Source organism: Barbus barbus (genome assembly GCF_936440315.1).
Source record: "Barbus barbus genome assembly, chromosome: 13".
Taxonomy (NCBI): domain Eukaryota; kingdom Metazoa; phylum Chordata; class Actinopteri; order Cypriniformes; family Cyprinidae; genus Barbus; species Barbus barbus.
Window position 1 is genome coordinate 9,559,918 of NC_136741.1, and position 14,128 is coordinate 9,574,045.

A 14,128-nucleotide genomic window follows, 5' to 3' on the forward strand; every position below is an offset into this window, starting at 1 on the left:
TTCTGTGTTTCAAAATCAACAAATCACCTTTCCACAGAGGGCCTTCAAGTGAATGATGCAGTGGTCAGCTGTTGGCTTTTCTCCTGTGTGCCCCGCCTTTTCTCAAACAAACCAATCAAACCACTGACCTCTGCACAGATCGCAGGTACACCATCTGTTGTCAGCCCAACAGGCTTATTCCATTGCAGTTCTGTGTTGTTGATGCACTGCTCCCTTTGTGAGCAGTCCTGTCCAGATGTTGTCCAGTGAATCGCTCTTAAATCCAAAAGATCCTCAGTGACAGAAAACTGAGCATCTACCACTCAAGTGAATAATGAGCTGGGCAGTATCCATCCTGTCTGCACTCTCATTTACAGCCAATGAATATGCAACAAAGTCATTAGCTTTTTATTTTATCTGGATTTGTTGTTTGGAGACCAGCTTATGACCCTTACTAGCCAAAGTGTTTTAGGAAATCCAGCCAAGATGGTTGATCAGCACCCAGAGATGACCTCTACAGCCCTGCATGTCAGCGGAGATCAGGACAACTAGATGAGCCCCAGAGACAGATCCCCAGCGAAGACCTTGTTGCCTAGATGGCCATAGGGACAAGACCTCGGGGACGAGATGAGTCCTCAGCACAAACTACTGGTTCATCTGGCCAGAGGAGAACTCCATGGGCTAAACTCAGGAACAGGAGCCCTCCGTGGGCCAAACTCAGGAACAGGAGCCCTCTGTGGGCCAAACTCAGGAACAGGAGCCTTTCGTGGGCTAAACGCAGGAACAGGAGTCCTCCGTGGGCCAAACTCAGGAACAGGAGCCCTTCGTGAGCTAAACTCAGGAACAGGAGTCCTCCTTGGGCTAAACTCAGGAACAGGAGCCCTCCTTGGGCTATGCACAGGAACAGGAGCCCTCCAGGGCTATCCACAGGAACAGTAGCCCCTGAGTATCTGAGGCCCTCTCTAGGCCAGGCATGAGACCAACATGAGACCAACCCTCCTTGGGGTGAACGTGGTGACAGGGGCCCTCTCAAGGGTGACTCAGGAACTCAGGAACCGCTTCCATCGAGGCAACACGAGAACCCCAACAGACAAGACAAGACAAGACCGACAAGACTAGATTAATTTAAAACTGTTCCTGTGGACAATACTTCAGGGGACGTGACTTGACTCTGGTCAGGGGCTGGAGCCTGCACTGGACTCTTGGTCAGGACACTGGAGCGAACTTGACTGATGAGCGGCCGGCGAACTTAACTGAAGAGCGGTCAGCGGACTCGCAGCACTCGCGACGATCCTGTCGAACTCCCACGCCTAATTTCAACAGGCTAGGGCAGGATGATGAGCGGCGACTTCCATGCCCGCGGGGAACAAACAGGTGAACAAAAACACTTACAAAAACAGGAAAACAAACAAGGGGAAAAAAGGCGCCGCTCACTTTCTGATTTTGGTCTGGTATTCTATCACGAGCAAACACACGGGAAGGGAGGAGACAAGGATAAACTTAACATAAACAGTCCTTTAACAATCCAAAATCCAGGGAACACAGAACAGGTAGAGACACACAGGAACATTGACGTTAATACCAGGCACTAATCCAACTAAATGAGATAATTAAACACACACAGCTGACTTTAAATTAACACAATGAGGACAGGAACAGGAAAATCCATATATGGGCACATGAGGGAGGGAAACACACAAGACACAGGAACACAGGACTGACACTAACTCTGACTGTTCATGTGAGTAAAGTTTTTTTTTTTTTTTTTTTTTTTTTTTATGGGATTTCATCCCTGTGTTTCAATTCATGTTGCAGCCATCCCTGGACTCACCTATATCCCTGGACTAACCTATATACTGTTTCACATTTAGCATCTCATGGGTTCCTATTAATCTTAACATTTGATGCATTTGGCAGACACTTTTAGCCAGGCTATTTATTTTAGCAGTACACATTCCCTAGGAATTAAACCCATTACCTTGATGCTGCTAGCCATGCTCTCAGTGACCTACGGGAATGCCTTTAGCATTGACATGACTAATGAGCACACACTAACCCATGTCCTGGGTTAATATGAACTCATTCATCTAAATCACCTATGTATACATTAGTGTATGGAAGCAATTATAACTTGTGTTTTAGCTGAAGTTATGTTAATAATCAAGTCAAATTTCAAGCACAGACCTTTCAATCTTCTTATATATTAGAATATCATCAGTTGTAGACATTCACTGCACTGCCAAAATAAGAGAAATAAAGTTTCTTTGTGAACTAATGTTAGCCTAATTTCTTTGTTATAGCTATCATTGCCGCAAAATAGCCCTCTTAGCCAGACACAGCTGTCCTGCAGGTTTGCTCCTGAATAGATCTCTTTGTTTGTTTGGGCAAATGTGACCTCTTGAAACACACGTGGTATGATCTGAATTAAAGGTTATAAGGTTCCTTGTTCAAACATCAGGGTGTTGATGGGGTTGTCCAGTGACCTCAGCGGTGACACACTTCTGTCCAGATACTTGTCTCATGTATATGAGAGGAGAGACTATTGTCTCATGTATATGAGAGGAGAGAATATTAGGAGCAAAGGTCAACAGCTTCAACAGTTAAGAGCTACAAAGGTCATTAGTTCTGCACTTTCCAATACTGTTCTTGTCAGTATGTGACTTTTAGACATTGCAAAGAACCTGATTACTTTCTCAAAACCTTAATTATCTTACTTCAGTGCTAAACTTCGAGTGTATCTGAATGGATGATTATTTGAACAATGTAAAGATTCATTAAAAAGTCTGTTAGTCTGATAATATGCATAAGCATTTTTTTCTTTCTCAGTTTGCACTTGCTTTGCAAACAGTCCAGATTCAAAGCCCAAATATGGGTCTATACCATGATGTTACAGAAGATGCAAAAATTAATCTAGTGGCTGTTCAAATCCCCCTCTTCACTCATGAGGATCAACCCCTCACGAATCACCCCGTGGGTTTTTTTTTTTTTTTTGCTTTTCATACCAAATTCATTATCCTCACAGTGCCAATATGTGTTTTTATCAAGCTGGACTCAATGAACCACAAAAATTCCCACGATGGTCCCCATAGGAAACTGAGTGAATTTGAGGATCTGAGGATCTGTCATTAAAATAAGTAGATCCTTTTGCACAGTGGGTGAGGTGGAGGAAGATCTTGACATCCTTGAGCCTGCTCGAGCCCTAGATATCCTAGCAGAGTCCGCTCCAGCTTTTGAATTTTTTTTATATTGACCCCTAAACCTTTGACTACGTCTACCATGGACCCCAAGCTTAATCCATTCAAATGTGACACAGAATTGTTATACAGTCGTGTGATATGAGAACAGGTATGAGAAAAGGTTCTGTATTGATGCTGGCTGAAAACAGCCATGACAATGTGATATACTGGAAAGCGCCAATAGGCTTATCAGTTCAGCATCATAGTAATTTAACTTGAAGTTTTTAACAATGTACAAAATAGCCTATGTGTTGGCAAAAATGCATTTATTATAAATGGTACTGTTATTATATATTGGGGAATATATTCATTTCATAGAAGTTGTTTTGTAGCTTTTTTTTTTCTACAAATTTTATAGTTTATTATTACTTATTATTTATGTTAAAAACCATCTAACCATGGTAATGAGGACCATGGTTTTACTTTTTGTGACCTACTAATACTAGTCCGCTAAACTCTGGAATCTAAGCAATAACTTCTTTCTTTTAAGATGTTTAGTTCTAATGAATTTTAATAAGTAAAATGTTAATTCAATAAGAGCCTGGTTTAAGATCAATATCAGTGTCTTATATAAATTAGGTGCTTATTATTTACAAATTAAAGTGAGATTCACCCAAAAATTAAAATTGTCCTTATTTACTCACCATCATGTTATTCCAAACCTGTATGAATTTCTTTCTTCTGTGGAACATAATTTGAGAAATGCAGGAATTTTTTGTCCATACAGTAGAAATCAAGGGAAAACAAAATGGTTTGGTAACATTCTACAAAATCTTCTTTTGTGTTCAACAGATGAAAGTCGTTTGGAACGACATGAGGGTGAAGAAATGTGACAAGAATGCATTATTATGTTTGTTGCATTTGTCATGAATTCAGTAATATTTATCAGTATTCGTTTCTGTCCTATGGCCCTATGACCCATCAAAACGTTTTAGGGTGAATCTGTGGGCCAGATGGGCTCGATTTGTCCAGGGCCAAATTTTAACCCAAGTTCAGCCCTGAACGTAATTTTATATTTTACATTTTGAGGGGGCCCCATAGCAAATTCAGTGCACAGGGCACCATAATTCCTAGCGACGGCCCTGCAAGCAAAACATGAGGACTTGTATCATAAAAATTTCAAAACTCTGCCACCTTTTGTCACATCCTTGTATTTATTTTTCATATTGCCTGCGCATAATTTCGCTGGCTTCTGCAGCAGATCACACTATAAATAAACATAAAATCGCTTATTTTATGTCCTCCGTGTTTACTTCCATATGACAAGTGTTGCCAAATCCACAGTTTTCCCACAAAATTGGGCTACTTTTTCCACTTTTACCGTGGGTTGTTTTTCAAATTCGTGGGTTCACGCGACCCCACTAACGCAATATGAACCCTCCAGAACATGATTGGGCTAGTTTTGGGCTAGTTTTGAGAAGCAATTGGGCGGATGTTGTTGTGAAAACCTGGAAACCCTGTTTGCATCGTTCTTTTGCTCATGCGGGTCAGTTCAGTACCATGATTTGTTCACAATTTAAATCTGATATTGGTCACATTTAAAACAACAATGTGAACAGCTATACTAAAAATTGGATCTAAGAAAAAATCAGAATTGAACACTGAGGCTCGCAGTGTGAACGTAGCCAATGACTGACATGGGGCAATTTACTAGGCCATTGTGTCACGTTCCACACCAACTGGTTAATGCTAAGCAAATGTCAGAAACCTTCTGTGATGAGAGGCTGAACATGAAAGTAGACATGTTTCAGGTCCACTGACATAATCCAGTCCCTCAGCTTAATCATGTGTGAGAGTCTGTTACAGGTCTATTATGCACCTTGACAGTGCATGATTCAGCAGTCACAGATTCAGGATGCATAACTTGAAAACCGAAACAAAAGGGGACTCAAGGTTGATGACTGGGGAGAGCCGTCAGAGTAGAAGGAGAGCCACCATGGTCTTCTGAGTCTAAAAACATCCACCTTTACCTCAGCACTCCAAGCTCCTTGGCCCTATGAACCTTTGGCTCTACTGCAAAACTCTTTGATTCCTTGGCTCCATTTACTCCATTGTGATCCTTCATCCTCCCAACTTCACTGTGATGCCTTCTCCTTCTAGTCTCATCATGGTTTGTTGATCTATAACCTTTATTTACCTTTCAGCATTCATAGTGCCTTCCAAAACATGCAAGCTGCCCATACCGTATGCACTTATGCACCCCCATACCATCAGAGATGCTGGCTTTTGAAATGAAAGCTGATAACATGCTGGAAGGTCTCCCTCCTCTTTAGCCCAGAGGACACGGCGTCCATGATTTCTAACAAGATTGTCATATTTGGTCTGACCATAGAACACTTTTCCACTTTGAAACAGACCATTTTAAATTAACCTTGGCCCGCAGGATATGACGGCGCTTCTAGACCATGTTCACATATGGCTTCCTTTTTGCATGATAGAGCTTTAGTTAGCATCTGCAGATGACACGGTGGATTGTGCATACCGACAGTGGTTTCTGGAAGTATTCCTGGGCCCATTTACTAATGTCAATGAAAGAATCATGCCGATTGAGTGATGCTGTGTTGTCTGAGGGCCCAAAGACCACAGGCATCCAACAAAGGTCTTCGGCCTTGTCCCTTACACACAGAGATTTCTCCAGTTTCTCTGAATATTTTTATGATGTTATGCACTGTAGATGATGAGATTTGCAAAGCCTCTGCAATTTGACGTTGAGGAACGTTGTTTTTAAAGTATTCCACAATCTTTTTACACACTCTTTCACGGATTGGAGAATCTGCTCATCTTTACTTCTGAGAGACTCTGCCTCTCTAAGACATCCCTTTTATAGCTAATCATATTACAGACCTGATGTCAATTAACCTAATTAGTTGCTAGATGTTCACCCAGCTGAATATTTAAAAAAAAAATCTTGATCTTTTTCATCCCTTTGTTGCCCCCATGCCAACTTTTTTCGAGACCTGAAGCAGGCAGAAATTTGAAATTAGCTCATTTAGTGGATAAAAGTGAAAAATGTCTCAGTTTAAACTTTTGTTTTGTTCTCTATGTTCTATTGTGAATAAAATATTGGCTCATGTGATTTGAAAGTCTTTTACTTTTCATTTTATTCAAACTTAAAAAACGTCCCAACATTTCTGGAAATCTGGTTGTAGGCTATTTAATCAAACAATATTCATTCCTTTATTTTGAACTATTAAAAATGAACCCTACACGGACCCTAAAAAGACGTTCGTTAACATCGAACAGAAATATTAAACCTTTTATATAGGCTTTAAATTTATGTTAATTTAATTTAATTTATTTTTATTTAAAATAAGTCAGAGTAATTATAGTAGGCCTATGCTATTTAATTATCTCATATAGTTTTGTTGCTAGCATTTCGCTTAATCTGAACCTGAGCTGAAAGCTACATTTATGCACAGCATCACTCCGGGATCCGCCCAAGAACCACCAGTACCTTTAAATGAAGTGCAGTGCGCCTCTCTTCACCGCGGTTAACATGAGCAGAGCTTCATACTGACAGCAGCTCTCGAGGGTGAACACTTGATTAAGCTGCAGAGCCTCTAATATAACCAGCACATATTGATTTCCTTTTTAATTTAAGGGTGACGGTGTTGCTTACACGTATTTTTGAGGTCTGTGCTCTTCCCCTGAATTTCGCTAATCCCATTTCATTTTAGGGCATTGCCTTTTAATTTATAAGCTTGATCTCAGGTGTTATGCACCATTGGATTATTCTACCAAGTGGTGAGAGGATTGATAATTGATATTTTTAAATACCGATACACTTTCTTCCTTCAACCGGACGCTACATCTTCGTTCTCGGACATCTCAAACGACAGAAAGCGTCGGTTCTACTAATTCAAGGCTGGTGGAATAGGTTCTCTACAGTACAATGCTGCTAAGTTTGTATCTGATTACATTTGTATGGGGACTACCCGGCTTTTCTGCCTCGTACGTGCCCTGTGAGCCGTGCGATCAGAAGGCGATGTCCATGTGTCCTCCGGTGCGGATGGGGTGTCAGGTGGTGAAGGAGCCCGGCTGCGGATGCTGCTTGACCTGCGCACTGACCGAGGGGCAGGCGTGTGGAGTCTACACGGGCACTTGTGGACAGGGACTGCGCTGCTTGCCTCGGAACGGGGAGGAAAAGCCGCTGCACGCTCTACTTTACGGCAAAGGAGTTTGCATGAACGAAAAACTATACAAACCACTGCTTAGAGGTAATTTTTACTGGCATGCAAAAGGTCATTTGTATGCAAAAAAATTATTGAATATTGGGTAAACTCTATCTATCTATCTATCTATCTATCTATCTATCTATCTATCTATCTATCTATCTATCTATCTATCTATCTATCTATCTATCTATCTATCTATCTATCTATCTATGCTGTATTATCTAGGTCAGGACATAGCAGAAAATCTTGTAGGATTTATTTGATCTGGATGAGTTTTTACATTTATTGAATACAGAATTAGTATTCAAATCAAATTCCTTTTCAAAAATCCCCCACCCACACACCCGCAGATCTATCTCTCTGTCATTCTCTTTATCACACTCTTTCGCAGGCTTTAGCCTCCCCTGCCTTTCTTTTCAGCTCCATAAAAATCTGCGATTAATTCAGCTGTCAGCACTCTTAAAACTGTGATTATGCGATCTCATCACATTTACTGAAAACAGCTGCTGCAGCTATTTCACTCTGTATCTTCATTTTGCAAGTCGTTAAAAATTTAGACCAGAATGGAAGGCTTGAGAATGGTTCTGACAGAGAACGAACTGGAAGAATGAGGCGGCATTCTGAATATAATAAATAACATTTTAAAAAAGTGTAACATAAATGAGTTAAGACTCTATGCTGCCTCTAAAGTATGCTGCGTAAAGATACAATGCTACTTAAAAGTTCTATAGTTCTGACCAAAAAGAGTGATGATGTTGCTTTGGTTCAATAATAAATCACTTTCACATTTGTATTTATTTCATGTGGCATATTTATAAATTCACAAGTCTGTAACTAAAAAATTATATTGTTGATCGAAATTAAAAAAGTGTTACTGCAACTATGCATAGTGATGAGATACATTTATTTGATTGAGTTTTATTTTGGTTGTGAAAACTAAATTTAAAACAAAATGTATTTTTCCAGCCAACTGTCTCTGGCCAAACAGCAGTCATAGATGTGTCTCATCACTAAAAGGACAATGCAAGTTTTGAGCGCAAGAATTGGTAAAACATGGTTGCAATTTTCTAAAAAGTTAAAAATGAATAAAATTAGGTTGTAATTTAACTAAATTAACTTAACAAATAATAATAAAAAACATTTTCACATACTATATTAATAAGTTGTAGGAATGATTTCTAAATACGTAGCCACATTAACTTCTTTCCCCTGCATGTCATTTGCGAGGCTCTTTATTAAACATTTTGTGTAATTGCACTCATTTGGTGCCACCTTTGTAACACCATCTCATTATCTCATTATAACATTGAGATTTTAGTGATAGAAGGCATGTTAACAGTATGTAACCAAAGACATTTAGAAGACAAAGCAGAGAGAAAGAATGAGCACACCACCTCTCCCAGGGCTGCACAGATCTCAGATTAGCATGCATTCCCAGAACAATACCCCCAGATTAGGAGACTTGGAAGTGCACTTGTCACATCACTAAAATAAAATGTAATATCCCTCAAATAAAAGATCCGGTTAACTAATGCTTGGCAGATGATAAAACAACAGATTAAGAAAGAAGCGGAAGCACAATGTTGATTTATTCAATGATTTCCAAGCTTTGCTGAAGTCTTTCTCCGATTTGTCAGTGATGTCATCGCAAATGGCTTGAGAGATTTGCTCATCCATTGTGACCCTGGCTGCTTATATTTTCCCCAGAAGACACAGAAGGGACAAGGAAGGGGTCAAGCCCTTGAATCTGATTACTCACTGTACAGCTGGGCAAACGCAGTGACGTGTGAGGGAGAGGAAGAGGGTATAGACTAGGCAAATTGAAGATAGCATCTGACATCTCTGCTTACAATTAAAAGAATAGAGCCGGTGGTTGAGTTCAAACTGTTGACTGCTTATTGCCATGCTTGATTTGATTCCATGACAAGTGAAAATGTAACTTCCAAAACTTCCATGATAGGTTTTTACAGACTGTGTATTCAGAAATGCCTGCCCTTTTGCGTTTTCCAATTTAGATAACTTTTCTAGTTTCTATAAGTTTGTGGTTATATTGTGAGGAAGGCACGTTAAATGAAATATGCTTGACAGAGTTATTTTCAATAAAAAAGTTTTCATTATGAGATGACATCTCGAGAAAGCCAACATCTTAAAAAAAACACCAGAAATCTGTTGATCTGTTGTCTCCTCTCAAGAGTATTGGCTCACTCTCAGTCTTGCTTTACAACAGTCTTATTTACAAGCAGTATTCCTATAAACTGAGCAGCAACATTCTCAGGGTATATGCTGTAAGACCAGTGCAGGAAGATAAAAGTCTTTCTTGTGGATAGATAATGACAACTGTAAGCAACTTGAAGCATACCTGTCCATTGTGGCCTTAAATCAATGGTCTTGATTGTTTTGTGATTGACATACAGGCATCTTGACAGTGCAAAAAAACCTGGTGTATTTGTTACATGGATCTCAGTTATACCATTGCATCTGATTATTGTCCTCTTCTCAGATCGTGAGTCACATGAAGACACCCACGTTACAGAGGATCTTCTTCCTCAGGCCAAAGTTCCATTATTCCAACGAGACCACATTAACAGCAAGAAGGCTCAGGCCATGCGAAAGGATCAGAAGAGACAGGAGGCTAAACTCAGGATCAGGGGCAATTTTGAATACCCGCTCTTCGGAAAAGACAAACATCAATCTGACATTGTACGTAAATTAACACTAATGAAAAAAAAAACACTAATGTTTTCATGCTGTTTCTGTTATGTTAATGTTTATATTGATGCCTAAAACCTATTCCAGACTGTTCTGTTAATGGTATATCTGCTAACTGCAGGGTCCATGCCGAAGAAAGCTGGATGGAATTATCCAGAGGATGAAGGACAACTCAAGAATTGTGGCTCTTTCGCTGTACCTGCCTAACTGTGATAAGAAAGGCTTCTACAAGCGCAAACAGGTTAGTTCTGGACTTTAGCATGTTTATAGATGTCAGCTACTGGCAAGCTTAGTTGTCGGAAAGTTTTCTTTCCTATATACACATGGCTCTTGTCTGAGGGCAGGGTCAAGTTACATTGCTTACTTTGTGATGTCCATTTTTGGTTTTATGTCATAGTGTAAACCCTCCAGGGGGCGCAAGCGAGGCATCTGCTGGTGTGTAAACAAGCATGGAGTTCAGATGCCGGGCACTGACTTTAATGGAAGCAACATCCAATGCAAAGATCTTGAAAGCAACAGCAACAACAACGAATGAGACATTGTACACTCACTTTCATTTACCATATTATGTGATTTGACAATTATTTCTAATCCTAATCTTAAGAAGTCTGACCTTTATTTGTGGAAAATCCATATTACATAAAAAAAACAGCCTCTTTTAAAGCTAAGTAGAGCATATGCTCAATACACACAAGCTATTGAATAATGCAACTGACCTTTTTGGTCTTCATGTGTCATTAAGGTTGGTGGGATATATCAAGTATCATTTGGCAAATGTACTAGAGTCATGGACTAGTTTCTACTATATCTTATCATAGACATCTTAGAAGGTTTTATGATCTTAAAGGAACAGTTCACCCAAAATTGAAAATTCTGTCATTATTTACCCACCCCAATGTTGATTTATCCCTATGTGACACTCCTTCTTCTTTGGAATGCAAAATAAGATTTACAACAGTTTTGTCCCTACAATTTAAGTCAGCTGGGTCTAAAACATTAGACCTTTTGTGTATACTTTTGTCTACCACTGGAAAAAATAAAATGCATACAATTTTGGAATGACAAGGTGAGTTGAATGATGGCAGAATTTGCATTTCGGGTGAACTATCCCCATATAGTAATATCACTGTTTCATATGACTTTGCTTTTGTCCATGGCATAGCACTTATTCACTAAATAGTACTTGTATAGTCTTCACACACTGTGTTTATCAGTTGTTTTGTTCAACCCTTTCCAAAGGTTTCAGCGCATTAGTTTATTGTCTTGGCGCATTATTTTGCCAGCCTGAATGATATAGGGAAATTTATATTCTAATAACCACTGTTTTAGTGCACTGTAAAAACAAACAAACACCCTACGAAAGAAAGCGGAGCACAACCTCTCAATAAGCTTACACACATATACTGTATACACATGCAGTTTACGTAAATCACTACTGAATAAGAAAGACTCAACATTTAACATTTGAATGCACAATGGTGACAAAACAACCAGCCACTTTTCTATTTTTTCAATCTTTAACAGATCAGGGTCCTTGGGTTCTTATGGAAATCTCAGTGCCTTTTTCTACTCAAATATTTGAATACTGATTTACATCAAAGGGGCCACAGAGGGAAAACACAAACACTCATAATGCTGACCTTTAGTTTGGAGGAGTGTAGATTCAAAAAAAGCAAATTCAATGTTCTTAAAAAGTAGGCAAATTGAGATTATTTGCATTATGAAAATGCCATAGTAGTACAGTACCAAAGGTACTATTAGGTGCTGGCCCACAGACTTCAATTTGGTGCAACCACATTTTCCACTTAATGGTATCAAAAATATGCTCTTCATGCTTATGAGATTATTTGCATTGCATGTGTGACGTATGTATCAGATCAGAGGCTAACAACAGTTCAGAATTGTTCCCTGTTTGCAGAATTGTAGAAAACCCTCTGCCATCCTCACCTGTAAACCAGATTGACTCAGTTTTATTTTAGCCATAATCCTCAAAGTTTCTTAATTCTGTGAGATTTAAAGGACAATATTACTCTTGTTACTCTTGAGTAACATGGAAAGGATTCTGAATGATAACACTCCATGTGGTGGAGTTAGGCTCACTGTTATGAGACAAAAATACAAAGCAGAGCATTGTGACAAGTTAGTATAGATTCTTATTCTTCTTAATTTAATAGTTTGTTTAATATGAGCCAAAATCAAATAATATGGATGATCAAATTCTTTGTATCACATCTAATTACCTGTGTGCAATATTTATTTGCCGTGTGAATTTATGTAGTCTTATTTTTGTCTCTTTTGTAAAGACAAAACATTTATTTAATAAATATATGAATATAAAGATATTCAGATATAATAATAGAAACTGATTTTATTTTGTCTGTGTACTGTGCTTCATCAGATACAGTTTGAGAAGAGCATACAGTTTTTTGCATTTCTTTAAATATATATATTTTAGATTTTATATATAAATTTAGTTAATGTTTTTGTTCTGTCTTCGTGAATGATTTGAAGGCACCTATGACTTTTGTCACTTGAGAAAAAAAAACTGCAAATAATACCTTGAAATACTTCTTTATTTGTGTACATGTAAAACATTGGGTCCAAGATACCAAGTGAAAATGACACCTAACAGCAAGGTTGAACTGTGTATAAAATTTGCACAAAGTAAATCACAATGTTAAGTTAAAATAGTTAGTAAACGGCTCTAGTAAATCTATTTAACTCATCTTCATTGACTTTTTATGCAGCATTATATAATTGTTTTCTCTTCCTTTGTGTGACCACCAGATGTCAGTAGTTATATGCAATTGATACAAAACATCAACTGCATTAATACAAACTGTGTAGTTCTAGTACTACATGGTTTGAATACTCCTGATGCATTAACAGAAAATTAAGAGAACAACTTTTGTTAGCATACATCAGGGTTTTTTTTAAGCCAAAAGATTTAAGATTTTATAAGCAGCCCCATATAATTTATTTCTGTAAATCTTTTAAGGTAAGGCACTAGCTCACCAACTTACAATGTAGTGCTTCAGTGTTTGTCAAAAGGAACACTGTCCTATCCAATAAAAACTGTGGCATTACTATAGCACTACTATAGCATTCCTGCACAATATGAGAGAGGGCAACTTATAAAAGAAATGTACTGACAAATAGCACCAGTAATATCACGAGAGAAATACAACGTATACATCATTATTAGTTAGTACAAGATACATACGAAGTATGTGAAAGTGTTAAAGGTAAGTTTTACAATCCTAGTTATTTTCCTACAGAAAAGCAGTAGTATGAGTCTGCTTATCTCAGTCCACTGGTCATATGTCATCAATTAGCTTGGATTGAATTAATACTATCAGTTCAGTTATATCAGTACTTTAACTGTAACAATACTGTGTCAAACCATCTCAAATCTACAATCGCAAAAAAAAAGAAAATGTATAAACACAAGGTATATTGGTAGCTTGTTTAGAGAGTGTAAAGCACTGACTCCTTTTGTGTGGGTTTGTAGGCTTGAAGGTCAAGATGGGAAGGGATAGGAGGACATTGTTAGTTTTGAGGGTCCACAGAGGGATCCATGTCCTCAAGGTACTGGCTGCAGTTAGGATCACCCCTTATCAGTGGAGAGGTGGGGATGCGTCTTCCTGTGTGTGGATTCACGCACCAGCACTCACCACGATGTCCATTCACTGACATCTTACACTGAAACACACACAATAATCAAACGAGCTTTTAGAACTAAGTTTAGCGTTTAAAGTTTAATTGACACATTTGTGGCTATATAATGGTTACCATAAAAACATTTTTAAAAAGGCTTTTCTTTTAAAAAGCACTTTCAATGGCAGTTAAGGGAATACTGAGAATAATGTGCAACACCCTTTTTGTTTACATCAAAGTAAACAATGTGCATATTAACATGATTTTAGTGTGGAAAAATTGCTTAGTCATTCTATGTGAAATAATATCAATTTTGAAATTTGACAACCGAATGCATTAACCCTAAAACCTTAAAATGACTGTTAAAAAAGA

The 14,128-nt window shown here is 38.4% G+C and overlaps 2 protein-coding genes across 2 annotated transcripts in view; one reads left to right on the forward strand and one right to left on the reverse strand.

The window, feature by feature from the left end:
• Window positions 1-6,699: 6,699 nt before the first annotated feature.
• LOC306879704 (insulin-like growth factor-binding protein 5) lies at window positions 6,700-12,451 on the forward strand. The gene is made up of 4 exons (XM_079432846.1): window positions 6,700-7,432; window positions 9,891-10,090; window positions 10,221-10,340; window positions 10,497-12,451. The coding sequence occupies exons 1-4, from the start codon at window positions 7,108-7,110 to the stop codon at window positions 10,632-10,634; spliced, it is 783 nt and encodes a 260-aa protein (XP_079288972.1). The 5' UTR covers window positions 6,700-7,107; the 3' UTR covers window positions 10,635-12,451.
• Window positions 12,452-12,655: 204 nt separating this feature from the next.
• Window positions 12,656-14,128, reverse strand: part of LOC306878690 (insulin-like growth factor-binding protein 2-A) — a 32,746-nt gene continuing 31,273 nt past the window's right edge. The window contains exon 4 of the mRNA XM_079431175.1: window positions 12,656-13,801. Within this exon, the coding sequence (XP_079287301.1) occupies window positions 13,649-13,801 (153 nt within the window). The 3' untranslated portion in view covers window positions 12,656-13,648. The remainder of the gene's footprint in view (window positions 13,802-14,128) is intronic.

Excerpts from the sequence above, each read along its gene's own strand:
- LOC306879704 (XM_079432846.1), top strand. The coding sequence starts at position 7,108 with ATGCTGCTAAGTTTGTATCTGATTACATTTGTATGGGGACTACCCGGC. Across the intron at positions 7,433-9,890 it reads ATACAAACCACTGCTTAGAG|ATCGTGAGTCACATGAAGAC; the intron begins GTAATTTTTACT and ends TCCTCTTCTCAG. Across the intron at positions 10,341-10,496 it reads GCTTCTACAAGCGCAAACAG|TGTAAACCCTCCAGGGGGCG; the intron begins GTTAGTTCTGGA and ends TTTATGTCATAG.